The sequence below is a fragment of the Mobula birostris genome, chromosome 10 (genome assembly GCF_030028105.1).
Source record: "Mobula birostris isolate sMobBir1 chromosome 10, sMobBir1.hap1, whole genome shotgun sequence".
NCBI classification, from domain to species: Eukaryota; Metazoa; Chordata; class Chondrichthyes; order Myliobatiformes; family Myliobatidae; genus Mobula; species Mobula birostris.
This window is the reverse complement of record NC_092379.1, coordinates 54,991,294-55,006,161: the sequence shown is the minus strand read 5'-3', so window position 1 is coordinate 55,006,161 and position 14,868 is coordinate 54,991,294. Positions and strand designations below refer to the sequence as shown.

At 44.9% G+C, this 14,868-nt stretch overlaps 1 protein-coding gene across 1 annotated transcript in view; it reads right to left on the bottom strand.

The window, feature by feature from the left end:
- sympk (symplekin) overlaps window positions 1–14,868 on the bottom strand; it is a 115,690-nt gene that overhangs the window by 40,175 nt on the left and 60,647 nt on the right. The window contains exons 17-19 of the mRNA XM_072270303.1: window positions 9,815–9,975; window positions 2,681–2,789; window positions 799–899 (exon numbers count right to left, since the gene is read on the bottom strand). Coding sequence (XP_072126404.1) covers window positions 799–899; window positions 2,681–2,789; window positions 9,815–9,975 — 371 coding nt within the window. The remainder of the gene's footprint in view (window positions 1–798; window positions 900–2,680; window positions 2,790–9,814; window positions 9,976–14,868) is intronic.

Here is a 14,868-nt window from a genome sequence, read left to right as displayed (position 1 = left end):
AGAACCTAGTTTCTGGGAGTGCACATAATAGGCGATCTCACCTGGTCCTTCTTTGGTCAAGAAAGCACAACAGCATCTCCACTTTCTTAGAAGACTGAGGTGAGGGAGGCTCTTCTCCCTGTACCCCTGCTTACAGGAGGACGATTGATTGTCCTGACCAGCGACATCGCCAACTGGTACGACATTTGCAAGGCATCTGACCGCAAGTCCCTACAAAGGACTGAGAGGATCGTAAGAGTCTCTCTTCCACCTGTCTGAGATATTTATCAGGAGTGATGTGTACTCAGGGCCCTTAGCATTGTGAATGGTCCCTCCCATCCATCCTACAACCTCCTTGACCATAGCATTTCGACAAGAACTGTTCGGATGAGAAACAACTTCTTCCCCTGGCCATAAGATTACTGAACCCCCTCCCACCACCCGCGACTCATCATGTATGAAGCGCCAGTCGTGTTAAGCTGTTTTCTTTCAAACTTGTATCGTATATGCATCTTATTATTTGTGAATTTATTTGTGGTAATATTACTTCGTGTTGTGTTTGGGTTCTATGTAGTGTGTTGTGCACTTTGGTCTAGAGAAACACCTCCTTTGACGGTATACATGCATACACTTGAATAACAATAAACTGAACTAGAAATTCAATGGGAGCCTCTTGCTATTTCATATCCATCGGGACTGGATTCACCCACTTGACACGCTACCCTCCCCCTCCTTCCAACACTCTGCCCCTCCATTGTTACTCATTTTCCTACTAGGAGCCATCTTTGCCATAACTTCAGTCTGAAAATATTACAGTACCTTCTCAAGGCCATTCAGCACGGGGATCAGAAATCTGACATCTGGAACCCTCTTGTGGTAGAGATCACGGACTCGTTTCACCAGCTCCGGTGACGGAGGAACTGAAATTATATTGGATTGTTACTGGATAACATTCAAGCTCTATTAACAGTTTTATACTGGAGTCTATCAGCCAGAAAGAACTGCAAACTACAAATCAGTGAATAAGAATGAGGCAGGTGGAAACAGACAATGCTGAAGTCTTTGTTCTTGCCATGTTGTTACAAGAAGACACGGCCATTTTGAGAGACTGTCCTTGCAACTACCATTTTGTTAACTGTTTGGTGAACTGATTCTTGCTCAGTGATAACTTAATCAGAGCAACTGAATATGGATACAATGAGTTTCCTTTAGAGACCATTTTCAGTCAAGCAAATTTTCATTACGTAAAATGCAGCTTATAGAAGGAACAACATGTGATCTGGTCATCTAGATCCAGTGTTTGGCTGACCTGATCTGAACCAGTCTGAGTTGAACAAAAGAAATCCCGCAAGCCACAATACGAAAGGAAACAGCCATAAAACAATACCGCTTATAGCTCCGGCTATATCCATTGAGAACTGACACAGGTCAGTCAGATGGCCTTGAGCCAACAGAATTGAAATATCATAGATTGATTGATAAGGAAAAGAATAAAACGATGGATTTTAAAAGCACAATCAGTGAGAACTCTGTGGAGACCAACCTTTTCTCTTTGACTGATCATGGAGGGTCAGGGAAACCTGGTGTATTTAATTTGTAAGTTCACATGCTTGTTATTTGAGACAATAAAGGTACTTGCCCATAAATAAATATTCTGTACCTAACTGATCATTATTATAGATATTATTATTATCAATATTATTAATCCTTGTAACAAGCCAATGAAGGAAACGGACAAGCAGGTCATGGTGGATAAATATTCCGTCCCCACCAGGATCCCTTTGCTACACTGAGCCTTCAAAGTTGCCCCAAACCCAACTGTGAAACTGAATTCAATAGCTCAGTGTTTGACCCTAGGAAAGGAAAATCCAGCAGAGAACAGAAGTACCTTGACAAAACTACAATATGGCAGATATTTATGTTGGCCAATGAAACAAAGTACTCAACAACATGAAACATACATTGAGTGGCCATTTTATTAGGTACAACTGCTTGTTAATGCAAATATCTAATCAGGCAATCATTGGCAGCAACTCAATGCATAAAGCCATGCAGACATTGTCAAGAGTTTTGAACAGACCAAACATCAGAATGGGGAAGAAATGTGGTCTAAGTGACCGAGGAATGATTGTTGGTGCTAGATAGGGTGGTTTTCACACACAACAATCTCGAGAGCTTACAGAGAATGGTGCAAAAAACAAAACTCATCCAGTCTGTGGATAAAAATGCCCTTTTTGGTCGGGGAATAGCCGGACTTGTTCAAGCTGACAAGAAGGTGACAGGAACTCAACTAACCACGTGTTGCAACAGTGTTGTGCAGAGGAGCATCTCTGAATGCACAGCACATCCAACCTTGAAGTGGATGGGCTACAGCAGCAGAAGACCACGCCACGTTCCAATCCTGTGCCCAATGAAGTGGCCATCAAGTGTATATCCTGTGATATACTGTATATTCTGCATTATCAGAAAACTGTATCAGGAACTATAGAGCGAACTCTAAGCTTTAATTTTCTAAAATATAGTTATGTAATTGTCTTCATGCCCAAATGCTCAACACAGCCGGAGAGCAGAGATTTATTTCGTATAATTCCTCCCTGTGCTCACGGCTCAGGAGCAAATATTTCCCACGTTACTTATGATCCAGATAAATTCTGCAGTCTGTAGACAATTATGTCAAATGATTACATATCCCAGTGATTACCTTTGTCTGTTAAAATGTGCAGGCAGCGGGTCACAAGGGTTTCAGCACCTTTGGGACAGTTCTCCACCAACAGTAGAAGCTCAGGAGAATTCATTCCCATTCCTCGAATCTGAAATGACACCAACAGCATTGAGATGGAAACTTGGTGGTCCAAAGTGCTCAGTTTTGCTTCAACACCATTCCATTATTAAATTAACGTAACACAAACAAAATGAAGCAGGAACTCAGGTCAGGCAGCATCTGTGGAGGGGAATAAACAATTGCCATTTCAGGATGAGTCCCTTCATCAGGAAGGAAGGAGGAAGAAGCCAAAATAGGAAGTTGAGGGGAGGGGAAGAAGTGCATGTCTGTCTGGCCTGCCAAACACACCCAATTCTAAGAATGGTAGTGTACCTGCAGCATTAAACTCTTTGACTTATGCTGGACCAGTGACCCAGAGACACAAGTTCAAATCCCACCATGGCAGGTGGAGAACTTAAATGAAGATATGAAATCGGTGCTGTCAACAGACAACCCAAAAGTTTTTTTGTAAAAAAACACCTGTTGCACTAATAGTATTATTTCAGGAAGGAAAAGTGCTGTCCTTATCTGGTCACACTAAGTATAATCCTTACCCACAGTAACACGACTACATGCGACATTAACTGTTCTAGCAAGCAAACTATTTGTTTGCTAGAAGAATAATGTAAGCTGCCTTAATGGCTATCACCCAATAGCACTCACATCTACACTGATGAAACGCTTTGAGAGGTTGGTCATGACTAGAATGAAGCTCAGCATTTAATGCCATCATTTCCACAATCCTGACTGAGAAGTTGCAGAACCTGGGCCTCTGTACTTCCCCCTGAAATTGGATCCTCAACTTCCTAACTGGAAGACCACAGTCTGTGCGGATCGGTGATAACATCTTTTTCTCACTGACGATCAACACTGGTGCACCTCAGGGGTGTGTGCTTAGCCCACTGCTCTACTCTCTATATACTCATGACTGTGCGGCAAGGCATAGCTCAAATACAATCTATAGATTTACTGACGATACAACCATTGTTGGTAGAATCTCAGGTGGCGACGAGAGAGCGTACACGAGTGAGATATGCCAACTAGTGGAATGGTGCTGCAGCAACAAACTGACACTCAACGTCAGTAAGACGAAAGAGCTAATTGTGGACTTCAGGAAAGGTAAGAAGAAGGAACACATGCCAATTCTCAGATAGGGATCAGAAGTAGAGAGAGTGAGCAGTTTCAAGTTCGTGGGTGTCATGATCTCTGAGGATCTCACCTGGTCCCAACATATTGATGCAGTTACAACAATATGTAACTGGGGGGGTGCTGCGTAGGACTGAAAGAAGCTGCAGAGGGTTATAAATCTAGTCAGCTCCATTATGGTACTAGCCTACGAAGTAGCCATGAAATCTTCAAGGAGCGGTGTCTCAGAAAGGCAGCGTCCATGATTAAGGACCTCCAGCACCCAGGGCATGCCCTTCTCTCACTGTTGCCATCGAGTAGGACGTACAGAAGCCTGAAGGCACACACTCAGTGATCCAGGAAGAGCTCCTTCCCCTCTGCCATCCAATTTCTAAATGGATACTGAACCCTTGAACAAGAGCTGTATAACTCATCTCCTTCTACCTAAGACCACAAACTTATCAATCACCCCTGCTGTGGACCACCTGGTGGTCCAAGACGTTCTCATTACATGCACGTGCAGTTCAACTCTTTGAGTGATAATGCAGAAAGTGTGAAGCTAGTAACTCACCTCCTTCTACCTTAGGCCACGAACTTATCAATCATCCCTGCTGTGGACCACTTCTACAAAGAAGGGATCCCTATGCTCTACGACCGCTGGACTAAGTGTGCACACGTAGGAGGGGACTATGTTGAAAAATAAATGCACTAGGTTTTCTTGACTCCTTCTACCTTAGGCCACGAACTTATCAATCACCCCTCAGTCTCAATCTTCTCTAAAACATCAGAACTTGAAAAGGAGTAACCATTTGGGTCCCTTTTGCTGATCTTTTGTACCCAGTCATCCTTATTCACAAAGGAATTATGTACAGACTTCCCATCAGTGCAGGGAAGTGTATGATCATGCACTTTGGCAGAAGGAATAAAGGCTATGTTATAGAACACAGAATATAGAATAGTACAGCACAATACAGGCCCTTCGGCCCACAATGTTGTGCCGACCCTCAAACCTTGCCTCCCATATAAGCCCCCACCTTAGATTCCTCTATATACCTGTCTAGTAGTCTCTTAAACTTCACTAGTGTATCTGCCTCCACCACTGACTCAGGCAGTGCATTCCACGCACCAACCACTCTGAGTAAAAAACCTTCCTCTAATATCCCCCTTGAACTTCCCGCCCCTTACCTTAAAGCCATGTCCTCTTGTATTGAGCAGTGGTGCCCTGGGGAAGAGGCGCTGGCTATCCACTCTATCTATTCCTCTTATTATCTTGTACACCTCTATCATGTCTCCTCTCATCCTCCTTCTCTCCAAAGAGTAAAGCCCTAGCTCCCTTAATCTCTGATCATAATGCATACTTTCTAAACCAGGCAGCATCCTGGTAAATCTCCTCTGTACCCTTTCCAATGCTTCCACATCCTTCCTATAGTGAGGTGACCAGAACTGGACACAGTACTCCAAGTGTGGCCTAACCAGAGTTTTATAGAGCTGCATCATTACATCGCAACCCTTAAACTCTATCCCTCGACTTATGAAAGCTAACACCCCATAAGCTTTCTTAACTACCCTATCCACCTGTCAGGCAACCTTCAGGGATCTGTGGACATGTACCCTGAGATCCCTCTGCTCCTCCACACTACCAAGTATCCTGACATTTACTTTGTACTCTGCCTTGGAGTTTGTTTTTCCAAAGTGTACCACCTCACACTTCTCCGGGTTGAACTCCATCTGGCATTTCTCAGCCCACTTCTGCATCCTATCAATGTCTCCCTGCTACCTTTGACAATCCTCTACACTATCTACAACACCACCAACCTTTGTGTTGTCTGCAAACTTGCCAACCCACCCTTCTACCCCCACATCCAGGTCGTTAATAAAAAATCACGAAAAGTAGACGTCCCAGAACAGATCCTTGTGGGACACCACTAGTCACAATCCTCCAATCCGAATGTACTCCCTCCACCACCACCCTCTGCCTTCTGCAGGCAAGCCAATTCTGAGTCCACCTGGCTATACTTCCCTGGATCCCATGCCTTCTAACTTTCTGAATAAGCCTACCGTGTGGAACCTTGTCAAATGCCTTACTAAAATCCATACAGATCACATCCACTGCACTACCCTCATCTATATGCCTGGTCACCTCCTCAAAGAACTCTATCAGGGTTGTTAGACACGATCTGCTCTTCACAAAGCCATGCTGACTGTCCCTGATCAGACCATGATTCTCTAAATACCTATAGATCCTATCTCTAAGAATCTTTTCCAACAGCTTTCCCACCACAGATGTAAGGCTCACTGGTCTATAATTACTGGGACTATCCCAACTACCTTTTTTGAACAAAGGCACAACACTTGCCTCACTCTAATCCTCCAGTACCATTCCCGTGGACAACAAGGACATAAAGATCCTAGCCAGAGGCTCAGCAATCTCTTCCCTCGCCTCATGGAGCAGCCTGGGGAATATTCCGTCAGGCCCCGGGGACTTATCTGTCCTAATGTATTTTAACAACTCCAACATCTCCTCTCCCTTAATATCAACATGCTCCAGAACATCAACCTCACTCATGCTGTCCTCACCGTCATCAAGTTCCCTCTCATTGGTAAATACCGAAGAGAAGTACCGAGGACCTCGCTCACTTCCACAGCCTCCAGGCACATCTTCCCACCTTTATCTCTAATCGGTCCTACCTTCACTCCTCCAAGGCCTTCTCATGCCCCCTTCTTGCTCTTCTCAGCCCCTTCTTAAGCTCCTTTCTTGCTTCCCTATATTCCTCAATAGATCCATCTGATCCTTGCTTCCTAAACCTCATGTATGCTGCCTTCTTCCACCTGACTAGATTTTCCACCTCACTTGTCACCTATGGTTCCTTCACCCTACCATTCTTTATCTTCCTCACCGGGACAAATTTATCCCTTACATCCTGCAAGAGACCTCTAAACATCGACCACATGTCCATAGTACATTTCCCTGCAAAAACATCATCCCAATTCACACCCGCAAGTTCTAGCCTTATAGCCTCATAATTTGCCTTTCCCCAATTAAAAATTTTCCCGTCCTCTTTGACTCTATCCTTTTCCATGATAATTATAAAGGCCAGGGCGCGGTGGTCACTGTCCCCCAGATGCTCACCCACTGAGAGATCTGTGACCTGACCCGGTTCATTACCTAGTACTAGATCTAGTATGGCATTCCCCCTGGTCGGCCTGTCCACACACTGTGACAGGAATCCATCCTGGACACACTTAACAAACTCTGCCCCATCTAAACCCTTGAAACTAATCAGGTGCCAATCAATATTAGGGAAGTTAAAGTCACCCATGATAACAGCCCTGTTATTTTTGCACCTTTCCAAAATCTGCCTCCCAATCTACTCCTCTGTATCTCTGCTGCTACCAGGGGGCCTATAGAATACCCCCAGTAGAGTAACTGCTCCCTTCCTGTTCCTGACTTCCACCCGTATTGACTCAAAAGAGGATCCTGCTACAATACCCACCCTTTCTGTAGCTGTAATAGTATCCCTGACCAGTAATGCCACCCCTCCTCCCCTTTTTCCCGCCCTCTCTATCTCTTTTAAAGCACTGAAATCCAGGAATATTGAGAATCCATTCCTGCCCTGGTGCCAGCCAAGTCTCTGTAATGGCCACTACATCATAATTCCATGTATGTATCCAAGCTCTCAGTTCATCACCTTTGTTCCTGATGCTTCTTGCATTGAGGTACACACATTTCAGCCCTTCTACCTTACTGTCTTTACACCGTTTATTCTGCTTCTCTTTCCTCAAAGCCTCTCTATATGTTAGATCTGGCTTTACTCCATGCACTTCTTTCACTGCTCTATCGCTCTGGGTCCCATCCCCCTCGCAAATTAGTTTAAACCCTCCTGAACCATACCAGCAAACCTACCTGCAAGGATATTGCTCCCCCTCGAATTCAGGTGCAACCCATCCAATCTGTACAGGTCCCACCTTCCCTAGAGGAGATCCCAATGATCTAAAAATCTAAAAGCCTGCTCCCTGCACCAACTCCTCAGCCATGCATTCAACTGCCATCTCCTCCAATTCTTACCATCACTGTCACGTAGCACTGGCAGCAATCCTGAGAACGTCACCCTTGAGGTCCTGTTCTTCAGCCTTCTGCCTAATTCCCAAAACTCACACTTCAGGACCTCATCCCTCTTCCTGCCTATGTCGTTGGTCCCAACATGTATCACAACTTCTGGTTGCTTTCCCTCTTGTACCAGGATGTCGTGCACCCGGTCAGAGACATCCCGGACCTTGGCACCCAGGAGGCAACAAACCATGCGGGTGTCCTTCTCACGTGTTCTAAAAGAGTGTGGTGAATTCAGAAAATGGAGATGCAAAGGGACTTGGGAGCCCTAGTGCAGGTCTCACTCAAGTTAAATTGCAGGTTGAGACAGTAGTAAGAAAGGTAAGTGCAATGTTAGCATTCATTTCAAAAGGACCAGAATATAAAAGCAAGAATGTAATGCTGAGGTTTTATAAGGCATTGGTCAGAACACATTTAGAGCACTGTGAGGAGTTTTAGGCCCCATATCTAAGAAAGGATGAGCTGGGTTCACAGGAGGTTCATGAGAATAATCCTGAGAATGAAAGGGTTTAACATATGAAGAGGGTTTGATGGCCCAGTCCTTTATCCGCTAGAGTTTAGAAGAATGAGGGGGATCACATTAAAATTTATCAAATATTGAAAGGCCTTGATGGAGTGGAAGAGGAGAGAATATTTCAAATAGTGGGAGAGTCAAGGAGAAGAGGGTTAAGCCTCAATAGAAGGACATCCTTTTAGTACAGAGATGAGGTGATGAGGAATTTCTTAAGACAGAGAATGGTGAATCTGTAGAATTCATTACCAGAGATTGCTGCAACAGTCAAGTCATTGGTTATATTTAAAGTAGAAGCTGAATCACAATCAGGTTTAATATCACCAGCATATGTCATGAAATTTGTTGTGATACATCCTTGATCATTAAGGTTTCAGAGAGAAGGCAAGAGTCTGGTGTTGAGAGGAATAATAAATCAACCATGAGCCAATGGTGGAAAAAAAACTCAGCGAGTCAAATGACATAATTCTGCTCCTGTTTCTTACTGATGTGCTGCAGATATCAGCTTGGCAGTGACAATGATTTTTAGACTGAAATGACAAGCGGTGGTTAAAACTGTCCGTGCAATAATAACCTTTAGGTAAGCTTCAGCTTGCATATCGAGCACAAGGGATCTTGGCCTCGGTTGTACATTGCACCCATGCTCCGAACAGCCCAGCATTCCTGATCCCAGCCCCATCAGATACCAATCACTGATATTTCACCACCTGCCAGCACAAAACATCAAGTGCAGTCCCTCTCAGCAAACACGTTCACAGCAGAGGACTTTGCAAGAACACATCAGGAGTATGTGAATGGCAAGTTTGCAGATGGAGGACACAGTGGTGTAGCTGTACTGTTGCCTCTCAGCTCCTACAACCCTGACCTCAAGTATCACCTGTGTGGAGTTTGCACGCTCTCCCTGTGACAAAGTGGGCTTCCTGTTTCCACCCACATCCCAGTCAGGCAAGTTAGTTTATTAATTCTCCTTAATGTGCAGGTGAATGATAGAGTGGGCAGAGGGAGGAGTTTAATGAGAATAAAATAGGTTTGTATTGGAGAAGAGTAAATGGGTGGACAGTGGTTGGTGCAACCTCAGTAAGTCAAAGGGCCTGTTTTGTCAGCAACTCCAGATTTAGTGCACCTCAGCGTTGCCATCTGCACTAACCTCACATTCCCCAATCCATCACACCCACCCGAAGACCACACAAAGTCCCAGTTAGAACCAGCCCTCCGCCTCCCTGAGAAAAGCAGTAGAAGCACTGGTGTCATTAAAGCCAGATCTCAGCATTAGACAGAGGGCTAATTCAGAGGAAAGTGCACTTCTTTCTGAACTCGGGCTTGGGCTTACCGGTTGCTCAATCACACGCAGTACAGTGCGCTTGATGTCAGCAATGGCCTCTGTGTAGACAGCAGCAAGCTCGTGGATGAGTTTATGGTTCTGGGGAAGTAAAGCAAGGTACAAATACAGGCACTGTTTCACCGTCTCTTCTGTCCAAGGAGCTGCCACCTCTGTCATATCGAAAGAAATTAAAAGCAAAGTCAGCAGGTAAAAACAGCACACCATTCAGACAGCAGGTACTAACCCATCACTCCTGCATATAAACAACAGATACTAACCCATCACTCCTGGATATAGACAGCAGATACTAACCCATCACTCCTGCATATAGACAGCAGGTACTAACCCATCACTCCTGCATATAGACAGCAGACGCTAACCCATCACTCCTGCATATAGACAGCAGATACTAACCCATCACTCCTGCATATAGACAGCAGACGCTAACCCGTTACTTCTGCATATAGACAGCAGACACTAACCCGTTACTCCTGCATATAGACAGCAGACACTAACCCGTTACTCCTGCATATAGACAGCAGATACTAACCCATCACTCCTGCATATAGACAGCAGATGCTAACCCATCACTCCTGCATATAGACAGCAGACGCTAACCCGTTACTCCTGCATATAGACAGCAGATACTAACCCATCACTCCTGCATATAGACAGCAGACGCTAACCCATCACTCCTGCATATAGACAGCAGACGCTAACCCATCACTCCTGCATATAGACAGCAGATACTAACCCATCACTCCTGCATATAGACAGCAGATGCTAACCCATCACTCCTGGATATAGACAGCAGATACTAACCCATCACTCCTGGATATAGACAACAGATACTAACCCATCACTCCTGGATATAGACAGCAGATACTAACCCATCACTCCTGCATATAGACAGCAGGTACTAACCCATCACTCCTGCATATAGACAGCAGACACTAACCCATCACTCCTGCATATAGACAACAGATGCTAACCCATCACTCCTGCATATAGACAGCAGACACTAACCCATCACTCCTGCATATAGACAACAGATGCTAACCCATCACTCCTGCATATAGACAGCAGACGCTAACCCATCACTCCTGCATATAGACAGCAGACGCTAACCCATCACTCCTACATATAGACAACAGATGCTAACCCATCACTCCTGCATATAGACAACAGACGCTAACCCATCACTCCTGCATATAGACAGCAGATACTAACCCATCACTCCTGCATATAGACAGCAGATACTAACCCATCACTCCTGCATATAGACAGCAGACACTAACCCATCACTCCTGCATATAGACAACAGATGCTAACCCATCACTCCTGCATATAGACAGCAGACACTAACCCATCACTCCTGCATATAGACAACAGATGCTAACCCATCACTCCTGCATATAGACAGCAGATACTAACCCATCACTCCTGCATATAGACAGCAGATACTAACCCATCACTCCTGCATATAGACAGCAGATACTAACCCATCACTCCTGGATATAGACAGCAGATACTAACCCATCACTCCTGCATATAGACAGCAGATACTAACCCATCACTCCTGCATATAGACAGCAGATACTAACCCATCACTCCTGCATATAGACAACAGACACTAACCCGTTACTCCTGCATATAGACAGCAGACACTAACCCGTTACTCCTGCATATAGACAGCAGATACTAACCCATCACTCCTACATATAGACAACAGATGCTAACCCATCACTCCTACATATAGACAACAGATGCTAACCCATCACTCCTGCATATAGACAGCAGACGCTAACCCATCACTCCTGCATATAGACAGCAGATACTAACCCATCACTCCTACATATAGACAGCAGATACTAACCCATCACTCCTGCATATAGACAGCAGATACTAACCCATCACTCCTGGATATAGACAGCAGATACTAACCCATCACTCCTGCATATAGACAACAGACACTAACCCGTTACTCCTGCATATAGACAGCAGATACTAACCCATCACTCCTGCATATAGACAGCAGATACTAACCCATCACTCCTGCATATAGACAACAGATGCTAACCCATCACTCCTGCATATAGACAGCAGACACTAACCCGTTACTCCTGCATATAGACAGCAGATACTAACCCATCACTCCTGCATATAGACAGCAGACGCTAACCCATCACTCCTGCATATAGACAGCAGATGCTAACCCATCACTCCTGCATATAGACAGCAGATACTAACCCATCACTCCTGCATATAGACAGCAGATACTAACCCATCACTCCTGCATATAGACAGCAGACGCTAACCCGTTACTTCTGCATACAGACAGCAGATACTAACCCATCACTCCTGCATATAGACAGCAGACGCTAACCCATCACTCCTGCATATAGACAGCAGATACTAACCCATCACTCCTGCATATAGACAGCAGACGCTAACCCGTTACTTCTGCATATAGACAGCAGACACTAACCCGTTACTCCTGCATATAGACAGCAGACACTAACCCGTTACTCCTGCATATAGACAGCAGATACTAACCCATCACTCCTGCATATAGACAGCAGATGCTAACCCATCACTCCTGCATATAGACAGCAGACGCTAACCCGTTACTCCTGCATATAGACAGCAGATACTAACCCATCACTCCTGCATATAGACAGCAGACGCTAACCCATCACTCCTGCATATAGACAGCAGACGCTAACCCATCACTCCTGCATATAGACAGCAGATACTAACCCATCACTCCTGCATATAGACAGCAGATGCTAACCCATCACTCCTGGATATAGACAGCAGATACTAACCCATCACTCCTGGATATAGACAGCAGATACTAACCCATCACTCCTGGATATAGACAGCAGATACTAACCCATCACTCCTGCATATAGACAGCAGATACTAACCCATCACTCCTGCATATAGACAGCAGATACTAACCCATCACTCCTGCATATAGACAGCAGACGCTAACCCATCACTCCTGCATATAGACAGCAGACGCTAACCCATCACTCCTGCATATAGACAGCAGACACTAACCCATCACTCCTGCATATAGACAGCAGATACTAACCCATCACTCCTGCATATAGACAGCAGATACTAACCCATCACTCCTGGATATAGACAGCAGATACTAACCCATCACTCCTGGATATAGACAGCAGATACTAACCCATCACTCCTGGATATAGACAGCAGATACTAACCCATCACTCCTGGATATAGACAGCAGATACTAACCCATCACTCCTGCATATAGACAGCAGATACTAACCCATCACTCCTGCATATAGACAGCAGACACTAACCCGTCACTCCTGCATATAGACAGCAGATACTAACCCATCAGTCCTGGATATAGACAGCAGATACTAACCCATCACTCCTGCATATAGACAGCTGAGCTTCTCCCTCTCTTAAGAGTAATTTCATCGATTTAGAACAGTACAGCACAGGAACCAGCCTTTTAGCCCACTATGTTGTGCCAAACTAATTAAACTAATTAAAACCGCACTAAATTAGTCCCTTCTGCCTATACAATGTCCAGTTCACCCCATTTTCTGCACATTAATATGCCTATCCAATTGCGATACCAACAAAAACACTTGCAAATTTCTACAGATGTACAGTGGAGAGGATTCAAACAAAAAGGCAGCATCTATTACCCCATCACCCAGGGCATGCCTTCTTCTCATCAGGGAGGTACAGGAGTCTGAAGAGACACACTCAATATTTCAGGAACAGCTTCTTTCCTTCTGCCATCAGATTTCTGAATGGACAATGAACCCATAAGTACTACCTCTATCTTTTCCCCCCTCTTTTTGCACTTATTTAATTTTTTAATATAGAGGTCACACTGTAATTTATAGTTTTATATTATTATGTATTGTAAAGTACTACTACCGCTAAACAACACACCCCACAACATATGCCAGTGACATTGCATACTGGCTTCGGAGCTAGCAACACGTTCTTTGTGTGAGATGTGTGAACTCTGGGAGACCTCCAGTCTCCCTGATAACTGTGTGAAGTGTACTGTGTCCAGGTGCAGCTCCTTAGAGACCGTGTTAAGTAAATGGAGCTGCAGCGGGACAACCTTCAGGTCAGAGGGGCAACTGAGGAGTGATAGACAGGAACTACGGGGCGGCTGGGGGAGCAGTCACACAGCTGGACGACCTTCGGGTCACAGGGGAAACTGAGGAGGTGATAGACAGGAACTACGGGGCAGTGGGGGCAGTCACCCAGGTACCAACCTCCTGCAACTTAGGTGAATGTCAGGAAAGGGAACAGGCTGCCAGTGCAGAGTACCCCTGTATCGGGGGAAGCCACAGCATCTGGCTCTGTGCCTCAGAAGGGAAGGGGGAAGAAAAGGAGTGCAGTAGTGATAGAGAATTCCATAGTTAGAGGAGCAGAAAGCAGATTCTGTACATGTGCAAAAGATAACTGAATGGTATGTCACGTCCCAGGTGCCATGGTCAGGATGTCTCAGATTGGGTCCACAATATTCTAAATGGGGAGAGTGAACAGGCAGAAGTTGTGGTGCATATTAGTACCAACAACACAGGTAAGAAAGGGCAGAGGTGTGTGTGTGTGTGTGTGTGTGTGTGTGTGTGTGTGTGTGTGTGTGTGTGTGTGTGTGTGTGTGTGTGTGTGTGTGTGTGTGTGTGTGTGTGTGAGTGAGTGAGTGAGTGAGTGAGTGAGTGAGTGAGTGAGTGAGAGATAGATAGATAGATAGATATTGAAATTAAGCAGAAAACTGAAAAGCAGGACCTCCAGGGTAGTGATCTGGAAAGGGACATTTGTAGTAAAGACAGCAGAGCAGCATTGGCTGGAGTTTCTGCAAAAAATACAGTAAGTACAAGACAGATATATTCCAAATAATAAGAAATTTTCAAAGGGAAGAAGAACACTACTGTGGCTGACAAGTGAAGTCAGAGCCAAAATAAAAGCAAAAGAGAGGGCATACAAGGAAGCCAGAGCTAGTGGGAAGATAGAGGATTGGGGAGCTTTTAAAAACTTGCAGAAGGAAACTA